The 24,988-nt window shown below is 36.3% G+C and overlaps 1 protein-coding gene across 1 annotated transcript in view; it reads left to right on the top strand.

Moving 5' to 3' along the window:
- The window catches only part of Cdc2rk (cyclin-dependent kinase 10), a 189,696-nt gene that overhangs the window by 56,631 nt on the left and 108,077 nt on the right, over positions 1–24,988 (top strand). The window contains exon 4 of the mRNA XM_090397623.1: positions 11,444–11,496. Coding sequence (XP_090253749.1) covers positions 11,444–11,496 — 53 coding nt within the window. The remainder of the gene's footprint in view (positions 1–11,443; positions 11,497–24,988) is intronic.

Below are 24,988 nucleotides of genomic sequence, written 5' to 3'. Positions count from 1 at the left end.
TAAAATCATAAACTAAAATCAAAAAAATCTTAAAATTATTAAAAATCCTGTTTTAAAATGCATTTTTCCCTATTTAACACTATGTTGTACAATATTGTTATATATCTTAGAATAGTTTCAAATACTACCGCTCTAGCGCTACGATCTTAAAATTTATTCCATATACCAATTACTGTTTATCCTAATGTTATTTCATCGAACAATAGAGCCAGACTGCCGGTCTGGCTCCAGCCATGAGATACTGGGCAAGCAATAACGTGGTGCAGTGCCAATGAAAGAAGATGCACTGTTATCAGTTTAATTTGAATGTGTTTTCATGAAAAATTTGGTGCTTATTTTACCAAGAAAATCCATAAAAACTGTGCGGTGGCATGGGGCCCTGTGCCACCGCACAGTTTGCACATCCATGAATACGGCTCTGACTAGTGGTATACCTCAAGGGTCAGTTATGGGACCATCATTCAATTTATATAGTAATGATATTGGGATGGATTTAAAGTAATATACAGCTGTTTGCAAATGATGCAAAATTAGGGAGAGCAATGCAGAGTCAAGCAGATGCTATGGCCTTGCAAGAGGACTTGAATAGATTGCATCAGTGGGCAGGTAAGGCGAACTGTGAATTCATTGTTGCAAAGTGTAATGTTTGAGATTTAGTAAGCAATGATGGGATGCAAAGCATATACTTGGTAGGGAAACTTTAAAGGAGGAAATGAGAAATCTTTAAGTGATGGTGGACAAGGATCTGAAATTCAGGGCCACATTGTACAAGCTGTGAATCCATCACATCTGATAATGGCAATGATGCAGAGGACTCTGACATGCAGAAATAAAGAAGTTATGATGCCATTGTATAAGGCCTTGATCAGGCACATGGATTACTATGCAGAGATCTGGTTGCCGAGTTTTCATAGTGACGAGGATATGTTGGAAAGGGTTCAGAAAAAGATTCACAAAGGTGGTCTTTGGAATGTGGAGTATGAGGACATATTGAGAGAATCTAAATTGCAAAGCCTCATGAATAGGAGGAGTGGAGGGAGGAAATGTGATTGAGACATAAGCTAGCTAGGGATTGTTATATGATTGACACGGAAGAGATTTTTCATCGAATGAGAGAGGGGATACAACAATAGTCTGTCACTGGAAACTATAAAGAAGGTGTGAACAGAGGAGTGAGGAGAAGGTTCTTTGCATGGAGAGTGGTTGGTGAGTGGAATGTATTGCCTGAGTGTGTTGTGAATGTAGACACATTGAATCATTTTAATGCACAGTTGGATGAGCGTCCCACGATGAGTCTCTTTCTACATGGAGGGCAGATGTTAATAATAATAATAAGTTAAAATCAGTTTAAATATCAGCACGTATACTGCTAGGCTTAGTGTTGTGGTTTATTTCCTTCTCTTATTGCATATTTATTTATGCTGTGGGCTTCCCACCATACTAGCTTTTTTATTATTATTCTTTTTTATTATGCAGTCTTCTCTATGAAGTCAATTTGTTGAAGAAGAGCCTCTTCCAGGTAATACAAATGCCTTTTCCTAAATTACCTATCATATCTTTCTTTGAAAACCTTCACTGAAATATTCTGCACACACACCATAAGAAAAACCTGAATCCAGTCTGCTTTTTATCCATCTGTACTCAATTTTCAGAGATTATCCCAAGTTTTCTGCCCCACCTGCCATGAGCTGTAAAATCTCACGTATGTGCTATAAGAACAATGTAATCATCCTGCCATCCAATGTTTCATCTAAGCAGTGAATGTGTGCGTGCATAAAATTTTTGCTTTCAGAATTCCTAATTTCAAGTCAGTAATTTATGAATATACTATGAAAATGAATTATATGATAAGTGATACTTGTCATGTATTTTATTTAGTAATTTCTCCAGTGCATCCACTACAATATTACTCTAACCTGTACAAACTGGATTCACTCTAATTAGTTAATTTTAGCCTGCACCATGTAGGCAAACTAATGCTGACATCTGCAATTTTTTTTTTTATGTTGTAGCTGCAGAGGCATGTTTGTTTAAAGTGTTTACTATCTAGTTAGTAGATACAGTATAGTTATTATAATTATTTAAACTCATATAAACAGTGATGGATTTTTATTAACTGTGTGGATTTAAGAAAATTAATTTAGTAATCACAATTTTATAGATAGATAAAAAAAAAGGCCACCATTAATATGAGAAATATTACATGAACACACATTGGAGTCTAGACCAGAAGTTTGTAGAAAATGCTTTTCACGTGCACATAGGCCAGCGAAAATTAGAGAAAAACTGTTGTCACCATATGTTTGTATCATCCCCCCCCCCCACTATTACTCAAACATTGCAGACTACATTCTCTCAACCTGTCTCCTGATATGCACAATTCCATGGGTTAAACATCATCTTGGTTACTTTCCACTGACGTTTTCACCTTCTCCAAACTCAGATGATCATATCTGAGCTGTGTTCAAATCTTATCAAAGCCTTGTACCGTGGAAAAATAATTTCTTTATTTCCTACAGTGTGTAATTGGTGTTCTCTTTGATATTACGTTTATCTGGCAATGTAATCGCCTTAGCAATGTCACTGTGCCCATCACACGTAGATCCCTAGTTTCATTGACTGCTTCTAGCATACTTCCATTAATGTTAATACTCTGCCTGCAAGTGTTCTCAGTCCAAAATGTTTTCTGTCATAACTTTGCACTTAGCAATATTGAACTGACTTTTATTGCCATAAATCTAGTTTGTTCAGATCAGCCCGAAAAGGATTTTGTCTTTGAAATATTGTTTATCATCCTTCCTTACTTTTGCATCATTGAAAAAAAATTGTGTATTACTATTCAAACCAATCTCAATAACAACCAAATCTGTCAACTATCATTCCCAAATCACTAATCTCATGCACTTCCTGCAGTATGGCAGGATGCCTTATATTTCTGCACTCCAAAATGCAACACCTTGCACTTATTGATATTAAAACTACAACCCCACTCTTTTGTCCAAGTAAAAAGTCTATTCAAATCTTCCTGAAAGGATTCAGCATCAGCAGTGCTATGCTACTTATAATTCTTCCCAATTTTGCATCATCAGCAAATAACTGAAGATCCCCCAGTCAGTCCACATGATATAATGTTTACAAAAAAGTTAAACAGCAGGATCCAAGTACAGATCCCTGGGGCATGCCACTGGTTACCCTTCTCTTTTGAGACACTGCTCCATCATACACAACCTGCTGGTATCGTTCAGATACCAGCAGGTTGTGTATGAAACAATATACTGCCTATTCCCATCCTCTTGTACACCAACTTATCATGTGGTAATCTATCAAATGCTTTTGCAATGTCTAAGAATACCACTGTATATGATTCTTCCTTATCTAAAACACTCGTCACCTTATCATAAAATGCAAGTAAATTACTGAAACAGGACCTACCCTTTACAAATCCATGTTGAACTTCATAAAGAATGCCATGTCCATCAAACCAATTCTGTATTCTATTATCAATCTCTCCAACACCTTGACCACAACTGCAGTTATACAGACTAGCCTATAGTTGGAGACTTCTGTCTTAGAATCATACTTGTGGAGTAGTATTATTTTGTCCTCTTTCCACTCCAATCCATTCCAGCAGCCTTATTTACATTTAACCCAACCATTAAGAGTACTTCTTAACATAACAGTATTCTCCTAATACTTGCCTCTCTTCTATATATTGTACCAGATAATTTATACCAGTATGATATATGCTGATAAAGTGTTTGTTCAATAATTCCACTATAATAAATTTAGTTTAATCCTTTATCCAAGTGTAAGCAAGCAAAGTTTGCGCCTGAAGTCTCTTCAGGACTGAGGCAACTCGTGGTAAAGGTGGACTAAGCTCTCATCACTTGTTTTAGTATCTCCCATAATGCAAAGCACATTTCCTTGTAGACATGTATTATGCTATGCATTAAGGGAAGGGCCACCTAGACCAGTTCTGACCTTCATTGAGGCAATTTTTAAGTAAAGACTGCTCTAAAAATTAAGACAATCCCCTGGACCACTTCCTACGAGTGACCTAAAGATCGTCCAACTCAGCGTTCGTTCCACTCAGTGACGGGGTCCCCACCCACCACTGAGCAGAACTACTCATATTCCAGGGAAAAGCATCCACTGACAAGGTCCCTCATGGGCCACGCCAGAGAACACGCTCCCCAGAGACTCAGTGTTCTCTCAGGACAAACCCCCCGAAATCTAAGCCCCCCCCCTCATCGGGAGCAAAATTCTGGAAGAAACCTAAGAGAGCGAAACTCTGCATTCTATTTCAGTCGCCTCTTACAACATGCATGGGCTGCAGATTAGAGAAAGATGTTGGAAGTTTTTTTCCCACATGGTTAGACTGTAATAAATTTTGTTTAATCCTTTATCCAAGCGTAAGCAAGCAAAGTTTGCACCTGAAGTATCTTCAGGAGTGAGGCAACTCGTGGTAAAGGTGAACTAAGCTCTCATTACTTGTCTTAGTATCTCCCATAATGTAAAGCACATCTCCTTGCAGACATGTATAATGCTATGCATTAAGGGAAGGGCCACTACCCAGACCACTTGAATAAAGGACTAAACTAAATTTATTGTAGTCTAACCAAGTGAAAAAAAACTTCAACAATAATTCTGCTATATCCTATGCAGCTGTTAGTCTGCTGCTATGACTATCCATCAGTGTTAGTTTACTATAATTATTCTTCCTCTTGTTTGCCATGTAGCAGAAAAATACCCATAGTTAGCCTGGGCGTGTCCAGCCAATCTCCTCTCATACTGCACCTTTTCTTTCTGTACCACGCTTTATAGCCTGCACCTTATACTCTTCATTTTTCTGATCACCACTAACTGGCTTGTACCTCCTCCATAACATTTTCTTTTTCAGCACAGCTTGCTTGATTTCACTCTTCATCCCTTTCACTCTATTTATTCACTTAACCCTTGGTATGCAGTCATACATTGCTTTTGTCAGATACTGCCTTATGAGTTTCCATGCATTGTCAACATCTTTTCCTGCTCAGCTCATTTACCCAACATACTGATGTGAGTAGATGAGGTTCTGTAGTCAGTTAGGTACTTGATCATGAGGTACTTGTTTCATCACTTCCCAAACAAGTACCTCACGATCACTCTCAACAACTGGTGACAGTATCAAGAACACCTCATTAACAACTATATTTTGTGAAGTTATCACCAAATCCAAAACATTAAAGCCTTTAGTTGCTTCATAAAGCCTTGAGTTGCTTCAATCACATGTTGCTTAAGATACTTATCTCTCAGAAATTCCACAAACTCGCTCTTCTTGTTCCCATACACTGTCTCCTCCTTCCAGTCTATATTCTTGTAATTAAAGATTCCCATCAGGATCACCTTCTTTTTATATGCCCGACTAATTTGCCTAAACATTTGACAATCAGTATTCTCTGCATTTCCTGGCAGAAATAACCCCAATAGAAGTGAAGAATATAAAAGATTAGGTAGACAAATAAAAAATAAATGTAAAGAAAAACATAGATTGTTCAATAATAATTGCTTAGAAGTAAAGCAATTAGATAAAGAAAATAAAATTGTAGAGCTGCATTCAAAAATAAAATTTTTTAATAACCAAAAGAAAATAATAAGAAGCCAGCAGTTAAAAGATAAGAATGTTATTATAAATCCAGAAGGCAAGGTACAAAGATGAAAAGAATACTGGAAGTTTATTTTGCACTTGGTTAGACTATAATAAATTTAGTTTAATCCTTTATCCAAGTGTAAGCAAACAAAGTTTGCGCCTGCAAATATCTTCAGGACTGAGGTAAGGTAGTGCAACACCAGACAACTCCGAGCAAAGGTGGACCAAGCTCTCATCAGTACTTGTCTCAGTGTCTCCCATACATGTCCGCCCATAGCGGACATGTATATCGCTATGCATTAAGGGAAGAGCCACTACCCAGACTGGTTTCAACCTCTATTGAGGTCTCGTCAGTAGGAGGCAGACCCAAAGGTGGAGATATTATTAAGGCAGAAACAATAGGAGAGGTCATATTTACCTATACAAGTTGCCAACAGGTGTACCACCTTATTATTTTATTGAATTACTCTGGATTTAGAGAAAGATATTGGAAGTTTATTTTGCACTTGGCTAGATATAATAAATTTAGTTTAATCCTTTATCCAAGTGTAAGCAAACAAAGTTTGTGCCTGAAAATATCTTCAGAACTGAAGTAAGGTGGTGCAACTCCGAGCAAAGGGGGACCAAGCTCTCATCACTCCTTGTCTCGGTATCTCCCATAATGTAAAGCACATCTCCTTGCGGACATGTATACTGCTATGCATTGAGGGAAGGGCCACTACCCAGACCGGTTTCAACCTTTATTGAGGTCTCGTCAGTGGGAGGCAGATCCAATCCTATTGTAGTGGCCCTTCCCTTAATGCATAGCAGTATACATGTCTGCAAGGAGATGTGCTTTGCATTATGGGAGATACCGAGACAAGGAGTGATGAGAGCTGTCCACCTTTGCTCAGAGTTTCCTGGTGTTGCACCACCTTACCCCAATCCTGAAGATATTTTCAGGCACAAACTTTGTTTGCTTACACTTGGATAAAGGATTAAACTAAATTTATTATAGTCTAACCAAGTGCAAAATAAACTTCCAACATCTTTCTTTAAATCCAGAGTAATTCAATAAAATAATAAGGTGGTACACCTGTTGGCAACTTGTATTGGTAAATATGACCTCTCCTATTGCTTCTGTCTTAATAATATCTCCACCTTTGGGTCTGCCTCCCACTGACAAGACCTCAATAAAGGTCGAAACCAGTTGTAAGCTTGGGTGATGAATGGCAATGCAGTAGCCTGTGAAGTTTTAACTGAGGCTTGGCTGTTGCTGTCACCCAGTGCCTGCGTGGTGGGATAATGAATGGCAATGCTGTAGCCTGTGAAGTTAACTGAGGCACGACTGTTGCTGTTACCCTTCAAGATGAGCAAATGAGTGTTTTTTCTGACTTTCTGATTCGGCTGGTTGCTCATTATTGGGTGATCCGGGGGGATTTTACGAGTTTTTGGAAAGGTATCCCCGCACTTAAACAACGGGATACCGGTCTGGGTAGTGGCCCTTCCCTTAATGCATAGCAGTATACATGTCTGCAAGGAGATGTGCTTTGCATTATAGGAGATACTGAGACAAGGCGTGAAGAGAGCTTGGTCCACCTTTGCTTGGAGTTTCCTGGTGTTGCACCACCTTACCTCAGTCCTGAAGATATTTTCAGGCCAAACTCTGTTTGCTTACACTTGGATAAAGGATTAAACTAAATTTATTATGAAAAGAATACCTAACAGAACTGTATAATGACCACAGGTCTGGCAAACCTATGATTAGTGTTCATAGGTATATCCAGGTATACTTAAAGAAGAAATAGTAAGCACAATAAAATGTGCTTCCATCACATCCAGTCATTTTGCCATTAGGCAAAATGACTGGATGTGATGAAATACCAGCTGAATTAATAAAAGAGATAGCGGGAAAAGGAACAGATTTTTTAATAGAAATAATACAGAATATATATATATGATAGAGGCATGCCACCAGATGACTTCATGAAATCTATTTGCATTCCAATAGCAAAAAAGAATAATGCAACAAAATGTAAAGATTTTAGAAGTTAGTATCATATCCCATACTTCAAAAATACTATTGAAAATAATGCAAAACAGAATGCTTTCTAGAAATAATGCCATATAAGTGAACAACAAAAAGGATGTCAGGAAAAGTACAACAAACATTCATGCCAGGAAAAGTACAGTTAATGCCATTTATGAATTAAAAACTGTTATTGAAAGATCAGTAGAAATAAATAATAACATATATCTGTGTTTTATAGACTTTCATAAAGCATTTGAACATAGTAAGCTATGAAAAGTTAATTGAAATATTAAAAGACATTCAAATAGATGCGAAAGACCTCAGAATAATAATAATAATAGAATAATACTGGAATCGTAAGACACAAATTATATATGACGTTAATAATGAAACAATCGATATCAAAAGAGGAGTGAGATAAGGGTGTATAATATCCCATATACTTTTCAATATATACAGTGAAATTAACAGAAGAGTTGATAATAACTGAGATGACATCTCTCCCACCAGTTGGAGAGAGTGACCATATGGTTTTGATTTGGAAAATGAATAGACATGCAGGAGTATCAAAGAGACGGGAACTTATGTGGAATTATAAAGCAGGTGATTATAATAGTCTTAGACGTCAACTTCGGGAAGTTTCATGGAGGGAGGAATTGGAAGGCTGGGATATCATTAGTGCGTGGGAAATTGTGAAAGAATATTTGTTAGCAGCAATGGTAAGTTGTATACCACGAGTGAAGAAGAGGACACAATTTGGAGTGAAGTGGATGACAAACAATATTAAACAGGAATTGCATGTGAAAAAGTAGCTATGGAAGAGATATAAGGAGACAGGTGAAGAGAGGATGCATGAAGAATATAAGACACAGGCCAGAAGAATGACTAGTGTGGTACGGAAAGCAAAACTGGAATATGAGAAGAGGTTGGCCCTAAGATCCAAAGAAAATCCTGGAGAATTTTTTAGCTATGTGGCCAATAGCAGGAGAAATGACTGTGGAAGAATGATATTGTAGGATAAAAATGGGAATAGAGTGACTGATGCAGAGGACATAGTGGAATTGTTCAATGAACACTTTATTGGAGTATTTCATCCTAGAGGAGTCAGTTTTAATGCTAGAGGGATAGGACTGGTTCGAGGTTTAGAGGTACAGGAAGAGAGTGTGTTTCAGATGCTGAGTACTCTGGATGTCAGTAAAGCTTTGGGACTGGATGGTATTTCACCACGAGTTTTGAGAGAATGTGCAAGGGAACTGACAGTGCCTTTAACCTGGCTTATCAATGAAAGTCTGGCTTCTGCAGAGGTGCCCAGGGAATGGAAGGAAGGTAAGATAGTGCCATTGCATAAGGGCAGTAACAGACTGGAAGTGTCTAATTATAGTCCAGTGTGTGTGTCATCAGTAGTTGTTAAGATCTTGGAGAAAGTGGTGAGGGACCATATACAACATTGGGGAGATGAGGGTAATGTTATCTGTGAGAGACAACATGGATTTGTGAAAGGGCGCTCTTGTTTTAGCAATATGCTAGCCTTTTATAATAAAGTTACAAGAACATTAGATGAGGGAAAGGCATATACTGCAATTTTCTTAGACCTAGCAAAGGAATTTGACAGGGTGCCACATGATAAGCTGATATTTAAGTTGCAGCACATGGGTCTGGATGTCAGATTGGTCAACTGGATTCAGGATTGGCTGTCTGATAGGTATCAGAGAGTTGTGTATGGTGGAGCAGTTTCAAGGAGGCAGAGGGATACAAGTGGGGTCCCACAGGGCTCAGTACTAGGACCTATATTGTTTAACCTTTATATCAATGACATTGCCAGTGGATTGCAAGGGGATATTCAGGTGTTTGCAGATGATGCGAAGCTAGGAAGGATTATTAGTAATAGTGCAGGTGTGGTAGCCCTGCAAGGGGATTTGAATAAGCTAGATAGATGGGCAAATGAATGGGGGTGTCAGTTTAATGCAGCAAAATGTAAGGTCTTGAGGTTTGGGAAACATCGATGGGATGCAGCATACTCTATGGGAGGAGTTATGCTGGAATAAGTTGAGGAGACAAGAGATCTGGGGTTGATGGTTGATAGAAACCTGAAGTTTAGGGTACATACTGCAAAGGTGGTGAAGGTAACCCAGAGGATTGCTGCAATTATGAGAAGGACACTGACCTGCAGAGATAAGAGGGTTATCATTCCATTGTATAAGTCTCTGATCAGACTACACTTCGACTATTGTTCTCAGATTTGGTCCCCAGGATTTGAAGGGGATAAATTAACTGTCGAAAGGATACAAAGACAGATGACAAAGATGGTTTCAGGACTGTACAAGGATAGTTACGAGGATCGGCTGAGGGAATGTGGACTGCAGAGTTTGGTGGATAGAAGAGGGAGAGGTGATATGATTGAGACTTTTAAACTGTTGAGAGGTGGTTACAGGGTTGACACTGGGGAGTTCTTTCGCTTGGTTGATCAGCGGGAAGGAGTGATGACAAGAGGCCATCCCTGGAAGTTACGAAAGGAAACTGTGAACAAGAGGGTGAGGAGTGGTTTCTTTGCGTGGAGGGTGGTTGAACTGTGGAATGCAATGCCTGATGGAGTGGTGAGAGCGAGAACGGTCAATGAATTTATGGAGTGGTATGATAGACTTTGTGTTTCTTATGGGGGATCTCCCCTCGATGAGTCTTGACAGACTTTATGTTCTTAGGAAGGACCTTCCACGATGAGTCTTTCGACTCCATGGAGGCCTGAATAATAATAATAACAATGAAAGAATATGAATAAATTGAAATAGGAATGGAAAAAAAATAGCATTAGAATTAACAGTATGAAATTTGCTGATGATTTGATGTTCATAGGGAAATCAAAAACGAGTTACAAAATATGATTGAAATGCTAATCAAAAAGATTCAGAATTATGGCTTATTATTAAATACAGATTAAACCAAGTATATGATAATAAGCAAAAAACAGCAACAAAACATAAATTTAAAATATCAAATGGGTTCATTCAAAATGTAAAGGCTTGTAATTATTTAGGAGTAATCATTACAGAAGATGGAACAACAGTTATGGAAATAAAATCTACATCACCTTAGAACTTGCTGACCTTGCTTTGGACATCCAAGATATGCCTAAAGAACACCACTCTACTACTCCACAGCAAATATAATCATGAGAGATTATTCCTAAAATATTCCTCAGCTGAAAGAAAATACCCAAACTTCAGCCCACTTTTAGCCCACAAAGCGGTACTATTTATGACTTTAGGCTCAACTTTGATTACAGTGCTTCAGCCTCATTTACCCATTGTTAGTGTTTTTGTACACCTATCATACTGTACTGTTCTGTGTTTCCTGATAATGGTAATTTGACCTGTTGAAATATCTGAAATATTAATTAAATTTATTATAATTAATAATTAGTCTTACCTTTTAATTTCCTTAAAGCTATTGTAATAAATAGCCAACATAAAAGCTTCTCTACCACAATTTATTATTAATAAATGTTATTTAAGTAGGAAAAGTTTTTTCTCCCTTTTCCTTTTATCATTTTTTTCCCAATTATTTTGTAGTTTTATCGAATTTTAGATGTTGAAATGAGGTGTTAAAATTTTAGTATTGTGAATAAAATTCCTGCATGTGTTAGGAAAGCCTTATTTAAAAAATTATTTGTAATAAATATTGATTTAGGTACTTTGTGTTTGCAGAGGTGAGTGTTAATCTTTATAACATGTGCATATCAGTGCATTCATAACCCTGTAATAATAGGAAACTTTCATATCCTAAATTATGTAAAATTTTATTTATAGGGATATTAAGGTACCTAATCTTTTATTGACAGTTGAAGGCTGTGTAAAGATTGGTGAGAAATACTTTGACATTTTATTTAAAATAGAGCCAAATCATTTTTAGTTTTCTTATTGGCATTAGAGATTATCAGAAATGTCGGAGTGAAGGGGAAGTAACATTCACTTTCTGAAATTGATACTTATCTTTATAAAACGTGCAATGCAGTGCATTTGTAACACTGTAATAATACGAAAACTTGAAGTTATAATTTACTCGTTTGATTTCTGTTGAGTCTTGTAAACATTTAACATTAGGATGACATGGCTTGAAGGATAACAGAAATGGATTTTGTTATAATTACGTCATTTCCATGGAGTCTCAGGATGCATTATGAAGACTGTTCTACATTGATGTATTTTTGTCTGTTTTGCAATAGGAAAAACCAGAGCTTCTTTGAGAAAAAAAACCTGCTGCCTCAGTATGAGCCAGGCTAACCCTTTCATTTGAAAAAAAAAAAAAAAAAAAAAAAAAAACCTAATAATGATTTCTCACATGATGATGACGACGACAATCAAACTGAAGTCTTTTCCACATGAAGAGTGCATATCCAGTTATTCATCCAAGTGTGCTAAGTGGCCCAAACATAATTATCTCTTACTTACATACTTAAAATTTAGTGATGTGCAGAAAATATGCCATATATATATATATATATATATATAGCAGAATCTTAAATAGCAAACTAATGAAATATTTTGAAAACTTTATTTTGGAAGTACAGAATGGATTTAGAAAAGGACGATCATGTATAGACCCGGCCTTTTGCCTAAAATTAATAATAGAGAAAAGAAGAGAATACAATTTATAAACACATATTGCATTTATTGACTTTGAAAAAGCATTTCACTAAGTTAACAGAAACATATGTCAAAAAAAAAAAAAAAAAAAAAAAAACCTCTGTTCACCTTCCCTTACTTAATACAGAGATGACCAGGCAGATCTCTCTTCTTGTACTGCCATTGGCTTATGAACTTTCCTGGTCAAAAAAAAAAAAAAAAACATAACTTCAGTTGCTTCCTCATCCTCCAAAAATAGTGTCTTTTATATCTGATCCACACATGAAAGGTCACAAGAGGAATAGAAGAAAGAAGGAATTTGTTCACATTTTGCTTGAAAAGCTGAGGGTTGTAATCTTTCAGGAAGACAGAGTAGGGAAGAGTGTTCCAAAGGAAAGAAGCAGATAGAATGAAAGAGGAGACAGTGAAGTTGGTTCAACGAGTTTCAGGATGGACTGTAAAAGAGTGTCGGTTAGCAGTGGCTCTTGTTTTAATGATTTTGGAGGAGAGTGTAGGAATAATAGTTGCCATTTCATCAGAGCACTATCCATAAAAGTATCTGTAGAAAAGACACAAGGCAGAAACTTAATGTCTGTGAGAGAGGGATCATTAATTAGCAAGGAATCTTAGAGAGGATTTTGGTGCACCACCCTAAATATGGCAGGAATATTCCGTGGCTGGGTGGATTTGGGTTTTGTATAGAGTTAGCAACTGTGAAGGTGTTAAGTAGTGTCTCGTGCAAAAAAATACTAGTTTTTTTGTCAGCTGCAGAAGCTGACAAAAATTGAAATGTGATTGTGCCAGGAAAGATCGGAAGTACAGATCAGTCCAAGAAGAATAATCTGATCATGTTTAGATATCTCAGTATTACTGAAGGTTATTATTACTGAGGATAAAGCAAGGGGAGTGTGAGCTCTTTCTTGCGAGAGATCACACAGAACTGAGTTTTGATGGCATTGAAGTTCACAAGGTTGTCCTTTCCCCACTGGGATATAGCCAGGAGATCTGAGTTCAAGTCCCTGGTCATAGTAGATCTTGAGGACTTGAACACTACAAGGTTTGTCGAATGAAAGGAGGAATGGAGTGTACTGTCATCAGCAAAGCTATGGATAGGATTGGAAGTCTGTGAGAGCTGGTCATTTATATACAAGAGGAAGAGAGTGTGTGAAAGAACAGAACCATGGGGATACTCCTGCACTGATGGGGAAATCTGAGGAAAGGAATCCATCCACCATGACATGTAGTGAGTGACCAGTGAGAAAGTTGACGATCCAGTTGCAGAGTGAGGAAGGCAGACCATAGGATGGCAGTCTGTTAAGTAGGCCCCCATGCCAAACCAGATCAAATGCCCTTAAAATGTCGACAGCAACCAGAAAATATCTGTAGAAGAGTCACAAGGTAGAAACTGAATGTCTGTGGGAGAAGAGGGATTGAAGTGGGTATGTAAGAGAGGGATCATTAATTAGCTGGATTGATCTCTCTTCTGGATACAATCAAGCAATCTTAGAGAGGATTTTGGTGCCCCACCCCCTTTTTCTTCTGAAGATGCTTTTTCATCTAACCAGCTGAACTCTCATATTTCAAATCTGCCCAACCTTAGAATACTGTTCTCATGTAAGGTACCAAAAACCTCCCAAAAAAATTCTTGATGCTGTCTATAAGAGGAGAGTTGAGCTGATCGCTGAGTCTTCTCTCATTGATAGAGAGGAACTGGTTCTTTTATTTTTCATTTTTCCACTTTTTATTAATAGTGGCTACTCATCATTTTACAGATTAACTGCTTACTTGAATCTGTATTTCCTCTTTTTTTCCTCTTTCTGTCCTTTCTCTTTCAAAAAAAAATATCAATAGATTCCTGTTCCTATAACTTTTCTCCTCACATTACAAATGTGCTATAGGTTCTTCTGCAATCTTTTGTGTAGACTGATGTTTAACAAAAATAAATGAAAATAAAAAATAGTAGATACTTTTTTTTTGCAACAATCTCTTGCTTCTGCACTAAATTGCAACAACTTCTTGCATCTAAACCAGTGATCTCGAAAGTGGGGTACGTGAGTCGATACATGGGAGTTCGTCAAAAAAGTTTTATATCGATAGGAAAAAAATTAAGTAATTAATTAAAGATAAAGAATATTACTTTCTTTCATCAATTAAACATATTTCTAATATAGACAAAGATGATATAAAGATCCTGTAAACTTAAATTTGCAAGTAGCACACATTGGGCAACTTTGCACACATAATCATGCAAAGCTGTCATGTTTTTTTAAAACTAGGGAGTAAATCTCTTACTTCTTATCATTGCCATTGTTTGTAGAGCATCCTAGTGTTGAAGCCCAACTAGAGAAGGAAAATTACTTAGTTATCCTGCTATCTACAGATGACACCATAGTTGTATTGATTATTTGACTATTAGTAGTAAGTTTAAAGATTTTTTAGTATATATTGTTTCTATACAATTCCAACGCCTTTTTTGTGCTTACTTTTACGTTTACACTAGAAATAGTGAATTAATATTAATATTATAATAAATTAATTGACATTAGATACAACACAACTTTGAAAAACGAATTTCAACAGAAATCTCTTCACAATTGGTGGATGGGACTGAACTCCGAGTATAGCAATTTAGTAAACACAGCAAATGATGCACTCCTACTGTTTGGTTCTACTTATTTATGTGAGGTATCATTTTCTGCAATGACAGGTATTAAAACCAAATATCGAAATAAATTAAACTTGGAACCAGACCTTTGTATCACAGTATAAGAAGCCATCAAACCAGAATTTCAAGAAATTATGAAAGAAATGCAAGGTCATTGTTCACATTAAATATTGTAATAAATATGTTTGTAAGCTCTTAACAATAAAAATAATGTCTAAAAATATCTAGCTTTTTTAATTATTATATGATGATACAAGGCATATTTCCTCTTTTAATACTTATCACAATAGATTTTTGTTCAGTCAATTGTGGGTATGCGATCAAAAAAGTTTGGAGACCACTGATCTAAACTACTACTTATTTTTGTTTAATTAGTAATGTTTTTGTATGCAATAGTACTTAATTTTTAGATGTGGGTAAAATTATTGAGAAAAGAATTCTATCATTGTTTCAATGATGTGATTTGTATCTGTCTTGCCCATTTTACTTCTCTTTTCCCTCTCACCTTCCATTTTGTGCAGAAATTGTTATTGGATATTATACAATATATCACTCTCTTTCATATTTGATCGAAAACTACCGGAGTTTTTTTTTAAGATTGAGTGAGTAAAACTGTCAAGAATGAAATTGCTATGATCGTTTGAATGATATGATTCATAAGAATATCTGTCTGCACCATTTGACTTCTATTTTTTTTTACATCCCACCTCCATTTTGACCCATTTCTGAAATTGTTTGGGATCTTCAACAACATATAGCTGTATTTGAGATTTGATTGAAAATGGTTGCATGACATGATGACAATATTTGAACTAAAAATGTCTCTTCTCTACCATTTTAATCCCATTGGTCTGAATTTTCCAGAGCAATGTAGTAAACAGCAATGTTTACATTTGGTAGAATGCATTTGAACTTGTGAGCCGTATTGCCTGCAAAGAAATATGCTCCCTTGCAGTACTTTTCCCCCTCCCCTATGTTTTAGGATTAGGCTGAATTTCTCTCAAGACTTTTTAGCACAGCTTTAAGTAACAACATAAGAAAAAAGTATACTCCAATTTGGCTACATCAGTGAAAATAGTCTTACTTGTAGTGGCATCTGCAGGTAAAATGATCTCTTCCACTTCAGTTTAATCTGATTTGGATAAATTTTTGAGGAGACGTTAAACAATGGGAAATGGTTTAGGAAGATTTGGAAAAATGAGCAAAGCTGTTAATAAGCTACTTGCTATCTGTTTGGGATGTGAACTAGTCATTACTTATACCATATTCCAACATTAAAATGTATATCCTTTCTTTCATAGTTACATGGTGATCAGCATTCATGATTTCAAATTATGGAGACCACTACTGTATTAGTATAAACTAATATTACCAACATTCAACTAAGATTATCAACTAAAGTTACCAGTATTGCAACCTTCATATTATGGTCATCATGTGGAGTACACATATATATTCTGAGAGCAGCTACATTACAGTCCACGTTCTGTTATTAACCCTACTCTCCTGACCTCTAGTGAGAGAGGAAAAACCTACATCAAAGCTAGAGTCCTGTTATTTGTATGATTAGAGATCACTAGCAGTTAATTAAAATAAAAACAGTATTGGTAGTGCCAAAATCAGTATCTGAAATAAGAGCTGAAATTATTGCTTGGATAGAGGATTAGAGAACTTTAAATAGAAATTATTATTATTATTACACTTTCCATGGCATTGGCAGACTCATTGTGGAAGGTTCATTCAACTGACAACAGATCTATCATAATGAATTTTAAAATCCTTAACACTCCTTGCATTAACAACATATTTTAATGATGCATTCCATTCACTGAAAATTCTCCATGTAAAAAATCTACTACCCCTTTTTACTGCACAACTTTCAGGAATAGCCTATGGTTCTTCCTCAGTTTCCTTCTACTCTTTTTATAATCCCCTCAAAATTAATCTGATAAAATCCCCTCACTAACTTAAATGTCTCTATCATTTCACCTCTTTTCCTCCTATCCACCAAACTCTGCAATCCATTCTTTCAACTTTTCTCCATAGTCGACATTCCAGAGTACTGATATTGCCTTAGTCACTCTTCTCTGGACTTTCTTCACTGTTTTTATGTCACATTCAAAACCAAATGACCAAATCTGAGCACAGTAGTCCAAATGTGGTCTGACCAGTGCTTTATATAATAGCACAATCTTCTCTTTATCCCTGCATGTTAGAATACTTCGTAACATAGCAGCAATATGATGTGCAGTCTTTGCAACATTTGCAATATGCCTTCTAAATTTAGTCTGCTGTCAACCATCACTCTCAAATCTCATCCACTTCCTGCAGTACAGCACCATCAATATAGTACATAGCCTTATATTTCTGCACTACAAAATGAAACACCTTGCACTTGTTAATATTAAAACTGCAATTGATTTCACTCCTTTGTCCAAGTCAAAAGTCTATTCACATCTTCCTGAAGGCAATTAATATTGGCAGTGCTACTTATAATTCTCCACAACTTTGCATCATCAACAAAATTCCCAGTCAATCCACGTGATATATCATTTACAAACAAGTTAAGCAGCAGGAGCACAAGAACAAAACCCTGTGTCATGCCACTGGTTACTCTGCTCCATCATACACACCTTTCTGGTATCTTTCAGAGGGCTGTTTTGGATCCTTCCGACCAACATACTATCTATTCCCATCATCTTGCAACCTGTACACAGACCTATCATGTGGTAATCTATCAAGCACTTCTGCAGTCCAAGAATATCACTGTATATGATTCTTGCTTATATAACATACACGTTACCTTGTCATAAAGTGCAAATAAATTGCTAAAACAAAACCTACACTTTATAAACCCATGCTGATCATCATGAAGAATACTATGTGCATCAACCAAATTTTGTATTCTATTCCTAACTAATCTCTCCAACACCTTGACTACAACTGCAGTTATACAGACTGGTCTATAGTGAGTAGGAACCTTACCTGCTGCAAGACTTTCATTAAATAACCAGGTCAGGGGTATAGCTAACTGTTTTGCACATTCCTTAAGAATATGTGGCAATATGTCATCCATTCCCACAGTCTTATTAATATCTAACCCAATCAACACCTGATATATTTCTAATTCTTTCACTTCCAATTCTACTAATACTTGCCTCCCTTCTATATATTGCACAGCATCATTTACACTAGTAGGTATGCACCGATAAAGTGCTCATTCAATAATTCCACTATATCCTTTGCAGCAGTCACTCTGTTGCCATGAATATCCACCATTGTCAGCCCGCTATACTTATTCTTTCTCTTGCTTGCCATATAGTGGAAGAATTTGCTGGAATTAACCTTGGCCTGACCAGCCAGTCTTCTCTCATACTGTACCTTTTCTTTCTTTATCAAGCTCATCACTTCCTAGTAGCCTGCATTTTATATTCTTTATGGATCTGATCACCATGTACTGTCTTGTACATCCTCCATAGCACTGTTCTTTTCCAGCACACTTTGCTTGATTTCAAGGTTCATCCATTTCACTCCTACTCTATTTACTCGCTTAACTCTTGGTATGCAGTTATACATTGCTGGTGTCAGATAATGCCTTATGAATTTCCATGTACAGTCAACATCTTTTCTGCACAGCTCATCTCTTCAACAGATTGATGCTAGTTGACTACTACACAGCTTTCCATAATCACCTATCTTATACTTCCCCATACCTACTACTTTTGGTAGTAACCTTTTCTTGTCTCACCACTTCCCAAACAAGTACCTCATGATCACTCTCACCACTGTGGGCAGCATCAGTAGATCATTTACAACAACTTTTTGTGAAGTTATCATCAAATTGTAACATCAAAACAGTAAAGCCTCAAGTTGCATCAGTCATGTGCTGCTTAATATATTTATCCCTCAGAAATTTAACAAACTCACTCTTCTTGTTCCCATATACTGTCTCCTCCTCCTCCTTACATTCTATATTCCTGTAATTAAAGGCTCCCATCAGGATCACTTTCTTTTTTATGTGCCCAACCAGTTTGTCTAAACATTTCACGATCAGTATTCTCTGCATTCCCTTGTCAATAACATCCTATTAGATATACTAGCCTATTAATTTCAACTTCACACCACACTGATTCAAAATCTGTGCATGTACTATCAATCAATTTCCACACTTTGTAGACACAATTCCTCAGCAATCAATTAACAGCACTCTCCCCCCCCCCCCTCTTTTCACATTCGTATCCTTCCAGAAAATTGTAGATCCTTCCATTTCTATTCCTGATATTACATCATCAGGAATAGAAATTCCTGATATTACATCAGACAACCAAGTTTTACATATACCAATTATCTTTGGGCATACTGACTCAATCAATGCAATAAACTCAGCTCACGTATTTCAAATACTCTTCACATTTATATATGAACATAACAATCCCTGTGTCTTTGATGCCATTCTACCAGCACCCACACTCTCTATTTTAGATGCTTACCATACCTCTCTTTCACTTCAGTCCCATTTCCTTGATCCTGACTCTGATAGCCATTTATAGCTGTCTCATCCTCACCTTGTGCTGCTACAGCCACATCTTCAATCTCATATCCATCTTCCTTCTGCTGTACAACCAGTTTAGCTATGTTTATGTGAGTTGAATATGTGCCATCCATGTTCTTGAGATTTTTAGTCCATCATTTAATAGTTCAGATTTGATGGTTGATTAGAATTTCACAGTCTTCTTTAAATTTGCAATTCATATCATGTTTTGTGCAATATAAGGAATAAGTACCTTTTGAGTCAGTGCAGTTCAGCATAGTGTGTCCATGATTAGAAAAGTTTGATGTTGCATAATTATGAAAACTGATGTATTGTTTGTATTCTTTCTTCGGATTGGAATCTTGCATCCTGTTCTACACCTATATATGGCAAGTTAGAATTGCATTAGATTTGGTATACCCTGGAGTGGGGAAGTCTTATTATATAAATAACAGATTCTAACTCTGATCTCTGATGTTTTTTCACCAAAGCTCAGGCCAGCAGTGTTAATAGTTGACTGAATTAGTGATACTTTGGTATACTGTGTGGGCAGTAATGCAGCTTGTCTCTTTTGTATTATTATTATTGCTACACAGGTACTTGGACTATGAAGATTGATTGTGGGAGACCCACGCTATCCACACAGTATCTATTGGCGAACAAGTGCTCACGACTGACTTTGGCAACCTATTCTACTCATTCACCAAATGAAAAATCTAATCCTCACCCCTTGCTAACCACATATCCAGGGGTGACTCCCTGTCCCCCCCCCCTCCTTTAGCCAAATACTGAAATATTTCCTTTGCATTATTCCTAGGATAAACCAAGCATATAATTTCTTGACCTCTTTAATTTAATTTATAACCAAGTGAAAAAACTTTCAACTTAATAGATGGTAATAGGTAAAAGTAATAGATGGTAAAGTTCCTGCAAAAAAGAGGAAGAGGTTAACCCTTGCTGGGATGGATAGATGGTGCATCTGGAATGACTGGTCTTCAGAGAATTGAAGCCTCCAGAAAAACATACAACAGAATCAGCAGGTGAGGACTTGTGTGGCACATCAACAAGGAGCAGAGTGACCACATGGTATCTGATGATGTCTAATGAAACTATCGAAGGAGCTGTGATAAATTCTATTCTTTCACTTTCTGTAACTGTTTCTCCTTCTGGCCTATGTTTCATAAATCAAGTCCTCCATAATAACTCTTGCCCTCCACCCATTGTGCTAATTAGCTGGTGCATGCTGCACGCATTCTTCCTTGCACCATCTGCTATCTAGCAGCAACCAGTTGCATATTTTGCCCTGTTGGCTTCTATCTTACACCATATAGCCTCAAATGCACTGCCCTCTCTTCTTCACTGTCCCCTCCTCCTTCTTCTTGCTGATCCTACACTTTTTGGCTATAATTCTTTTGTTATCATTAACCCCCCCCCCTGACACACACCCACACTTTACCTTTGCCCTCTCTGAAAATACTATACCCATTGCATTTCTATCCCTGTATCATTTTCCATCAACCCAAGTCTATCAAATGCCTATAACAAATACATGCCATAGTGGCTGGGTATTTATGATATACTTTTCATTTTTTTTAGCTCTAATTGCTGTTTGGAAAGATTAAATTTCAGCATTTATGGTTAAGTTACTTGGACATAAATAATTCTAAAATATTATGCTGTGGTCAAAGGAAAAACAAAAAGAAATAAAGGAGTAAATATACTACTTGAGAGAATTTAAAAGGAATTGTTGGTATAGACTTTTTGCTTCTTGATGAAAGCTCAGAGAGGTTAAATCAAGTGCCAAAGAAAATAAAATGGCATAACGTCAGTAACAATATTTTGCGATTATATCAATTAAGAAAGAATTTGTAACTAGGATCAAAAAACTAATGAATTCAATGTATTTTGGACACAGAATTTAATAAAATGAAACTTTTTTTTGTTTACAAAATTTTTAGATTCCCCATCTCACGTGTATTTTAACTTTGACTTAGTATGCTTAGTTTTAGGTTAATATTGTACAGGGATTTAAAAAAAGTCTGTGTGGTTAGCCTAGCGGCTATGTGCTTCGCAACCATATGCCTGGGATGGGAGTGTCCTAGGTTCAATTCCCATCAACGACGTGAGGAGCTCAAGGATCTTCCTCAGCCATAGCCAAGTTAACTGGTCTAGGGCATTTCCCCCAGTTTATCTGGGGTTTTTCATCCTGCAAGCAGGCAAACCATCCCCGTGAACACACATGGATTACAGCCATAATATCACCCCTAGGGGATGCAGCAGAGGAGTGGTGAACTGGCTGCATTAATACACCAGTAACTCCTCATTAGGAGGGGACTCAACCCGTCCTAGGATGGACGAGGATAAGATAGGATTTTTTTTAAAAAATAGCATAATTGTCAATGAGACAAAAATTATTTTGTAAAATGAATACAAGAATTTATGTATTTGCATAGATTTATCATCATCCTCATTTGACTATGACAGATTCAGGCTTGGCTGCATATGGATTGGACTGGAAACAGCTTCCCAGACCATCTGCCAAGTTATTTAAATTTCTGTATTTATGTTCTTGATGTTTTCTCTCTGTTGCCTTCTTGATATTCTGATAGTATCTTTCTTTCTTTCCTTTGTATTCTTCTGTTTTCAAGGATTTGAGGAAATCTTTCAGTAGGCATTCTGTATACATGTTCATGCCATTGTTATTGTTTTTCTTTGATTCTTGTTATTATAGAAAAATGGCACTCTAATTCTTCTCTGATCTCTTGATTGGTTTCATTTCAGTTCATGCTGTTTTTTATTTATTTTCCTGAAAAGCTTGTTTTCAGAGAAGACTGTCAATCATCTTCCTTTTGTTTGATAGGCCCAAGTCTGCATCTTGAAGAACTGTGGGAAGTACATTTCAGTACTCGAAACAGATCTATAGTACCATTGATTACCATATTCTGTATTCTTTATACATGTTCTTGCAATTGTAATTTTTTTTTTTTTTTTTTTTGCTGTTATAGAAAAATTGCAGTCTGATTCTTCTCTGATCTCTTGATTAGTTTCATTTCATTTTATGCTTCTTTTTTTTTCATTTATTTTCCTTTTGTTTAATAGGCCCAAACAAACTGAAACTGACTAATACAATTTAATATCATTTGTTGTTCATAAAAGCAAAAAATAAATAAAAAATAATTTCTAAAACTGTAGTGTTGCAATCCATATAATGGCATTTTGCAAGGAAAGAAAGCGAATGGTCATTTATTTCAATAAGTGTTATTTTAAAAAAAAAATTTCAAAATTGCATGAAAAAAATTGCTTCTAATATTCGTTAAAGATACCAAGCTATTTTAAATATAAACCTGGTTTTAATCCATTTCCCAAGTAAGCAAACAGACAAGAAAGTCAAGTTTGTGCCTGCAAGTAGTGCAAGTCTGGGTGACCCGCACGTAGTGCAAGTCTTAGGCAACTCGTGGTAAAGGTGGAATAAGCTCTGATCAACTTGACTTTCTTGTCTGTTTGCTTACTTGGGAAATGGATTAAAACCAGGTTTATATTTAAAATAACTTGGTATTTTTAACGTATATTATACCCAAGGTAAGAAACTTTCTGCTGCTAATATTAGTAAAATGAAAGAACATAAATTTCTCGTTCCATTGCACTGATTTGAAGAATAAAATAAAAAATAATTATTGGGTCTACATCTTAAAGAAATATGGGGAGTGCATTTGAGTACTCGAAACAGATCTTTAGTATCATTGATTATTATATACTTTGATTTTAAGTTCTTTTGAGCGATGTTTAATTTTTGAAATATTTGTATGATGTTCATGATTTAACTTGGATGTGATTATCCTCCTCCTCTATTAAACCCTTAACCATGATTTTAGAGATATTAGCAGATTAACTGGAATGGTGCAGCCTTCTTGTCACTTCACTTACTGTGTTATTTGGAATTTTCTTTACTTTCCTTCTATATTTGACCTTTTTTGCTGCACAGTTTATTTATTGTCTCTTCCAAAAAATAAAAATGAATTTCACATGTGTGAAAATAAATAATCAGTCCTGAAATGATCAGAGATCAGCTTTTACAATGAATTTATTTAATAGTAGTAAATTTGATTTCTTTTATTCTTCAGATTTTAACTAACTTTTATTCTTCAGATTTTAACTAAGCTACAAAGGCTTAGTCATGATCATGGGTCAGCTATCTCTGATTGGTTAATGTTGGAGATTGAACTGCCCACTTGGTGTCTCCAAAAGCTAGATGGGGTTAAAATGCCTCGCCTACTCTCTGTATGGGAATAAAAGGCATTAGCTGATAATTTTTTATTTTATTCTTCAAATCAGTGCAATGGAACAAGACAATCAAAAAAAAATCAGATAACGCTTTTTTGTTCCCATATAGGGAGTAAGCGAGACCGTTTTAGCCCTGTCTAACTTTGGGAGACTGAGTGGGCAGTTCAATCTCTACCATTAGCCAATCAGAGATAGCTGGCCCAAGGCTATCACTAATTAATCGGCATGCAGTGAAGAAGGCGGCTAACAAGTGTCGCAATCTCATGGTCCCTAATCCTACCACAATATTTTTCATGTCTGAAAACAGTGTAGGTTCGACGGCCGTTTTTCTTGAATTCACGGGACAAAAAACCCGAGTTTCCAGGAGAAAAAAACCTGCTTGCTCTTGCCAGAGATCAACTAACTCGGGAACCGGTAGAAAAAAAGCTTAGAGAAATTTCCTCTAGTCAGTGACTAGATTTGAACCATCAAGTCTTTTTTCATGCAGTCAAGTGCCGTTGAGTGCAAACACCACTTCTATTGAGCTACACAGGCTTCAGACAATTTATGTTCTTTCATTTTACTGATACTTAGAAGCAATTTTTTTCACACAGTTTTTAAATGTTTCTTTTCAGTGAAAATTATTATGATAAATGATGAAAATCAAGTGGCATGAATTATAGACTTTTTGAAAATTATTCAGCATCATGAGTGCATTATGTATGCATGGCAGAGTGTAAGAGATGTGTTTGTAGAGAGAGACGAGAGAAAGTATGGATTTGTCGGAAGTGCAATATATTATTAGACCACAAGGCAAAGAATGCAAAACTGACTGAAAAGATAGAAAATGGTGTACATGAAATAAATGGAAATGAAACGAAGGCTAGAGAAACTGAGGGAGTAAAAGAATGCAAGAATGTAGAAGCAAAAGTTATTAATAAGGGAGCGAAAGAAAGTATGACTGAGGAAATAGAAGTAAGGTACAGCAGAATGAGAGGTAGCAAGACTGCAAGAGTGATAGAAAGTGAAATTTTTGGAATGCCAGATTTAATGAAATAGTTATTGAAAAGAAAAATGAAATGAGGAATATGCGGTGTGATGTTACAGTTCTAGTGGAAACTAATGAAAGCGTGCAGGAGAACAGAATGAAAGAAAAAAGCGTAAAAGAGGTGATGTGATTCCAGCATAGCAGTATATGGAGACTCTATGATTAGAGGACTAGTTACTGAGAGTTCATAAGGTCTGCTATCCAGGTGGTAGAATGAGTAGGATA

The sequence above is a fragment of the Typopeltis vanoorti genome, chromosome 9, assembly GCF_054136105.1.
Source record: "Typopeltis vanoorti isolate ZY-2024b chromosome 9, IOZ_Tvanoo_1.0, whole genome shotgun sequence".
In the NCBI taxonomy this organism is placed as follows: domain Eukaryota; kingdom Metazoa; phylum Arthropoda; class Arachnida; order Uropygi; family Thelyphonidae; genus Typopeltis; species Typopeltis vanoorti.
The sequence above is the reverse complement of the archived record's forward strand: the minus strand, read 5'-3'. Positions and strand labels throughout refer to the sequence as shown.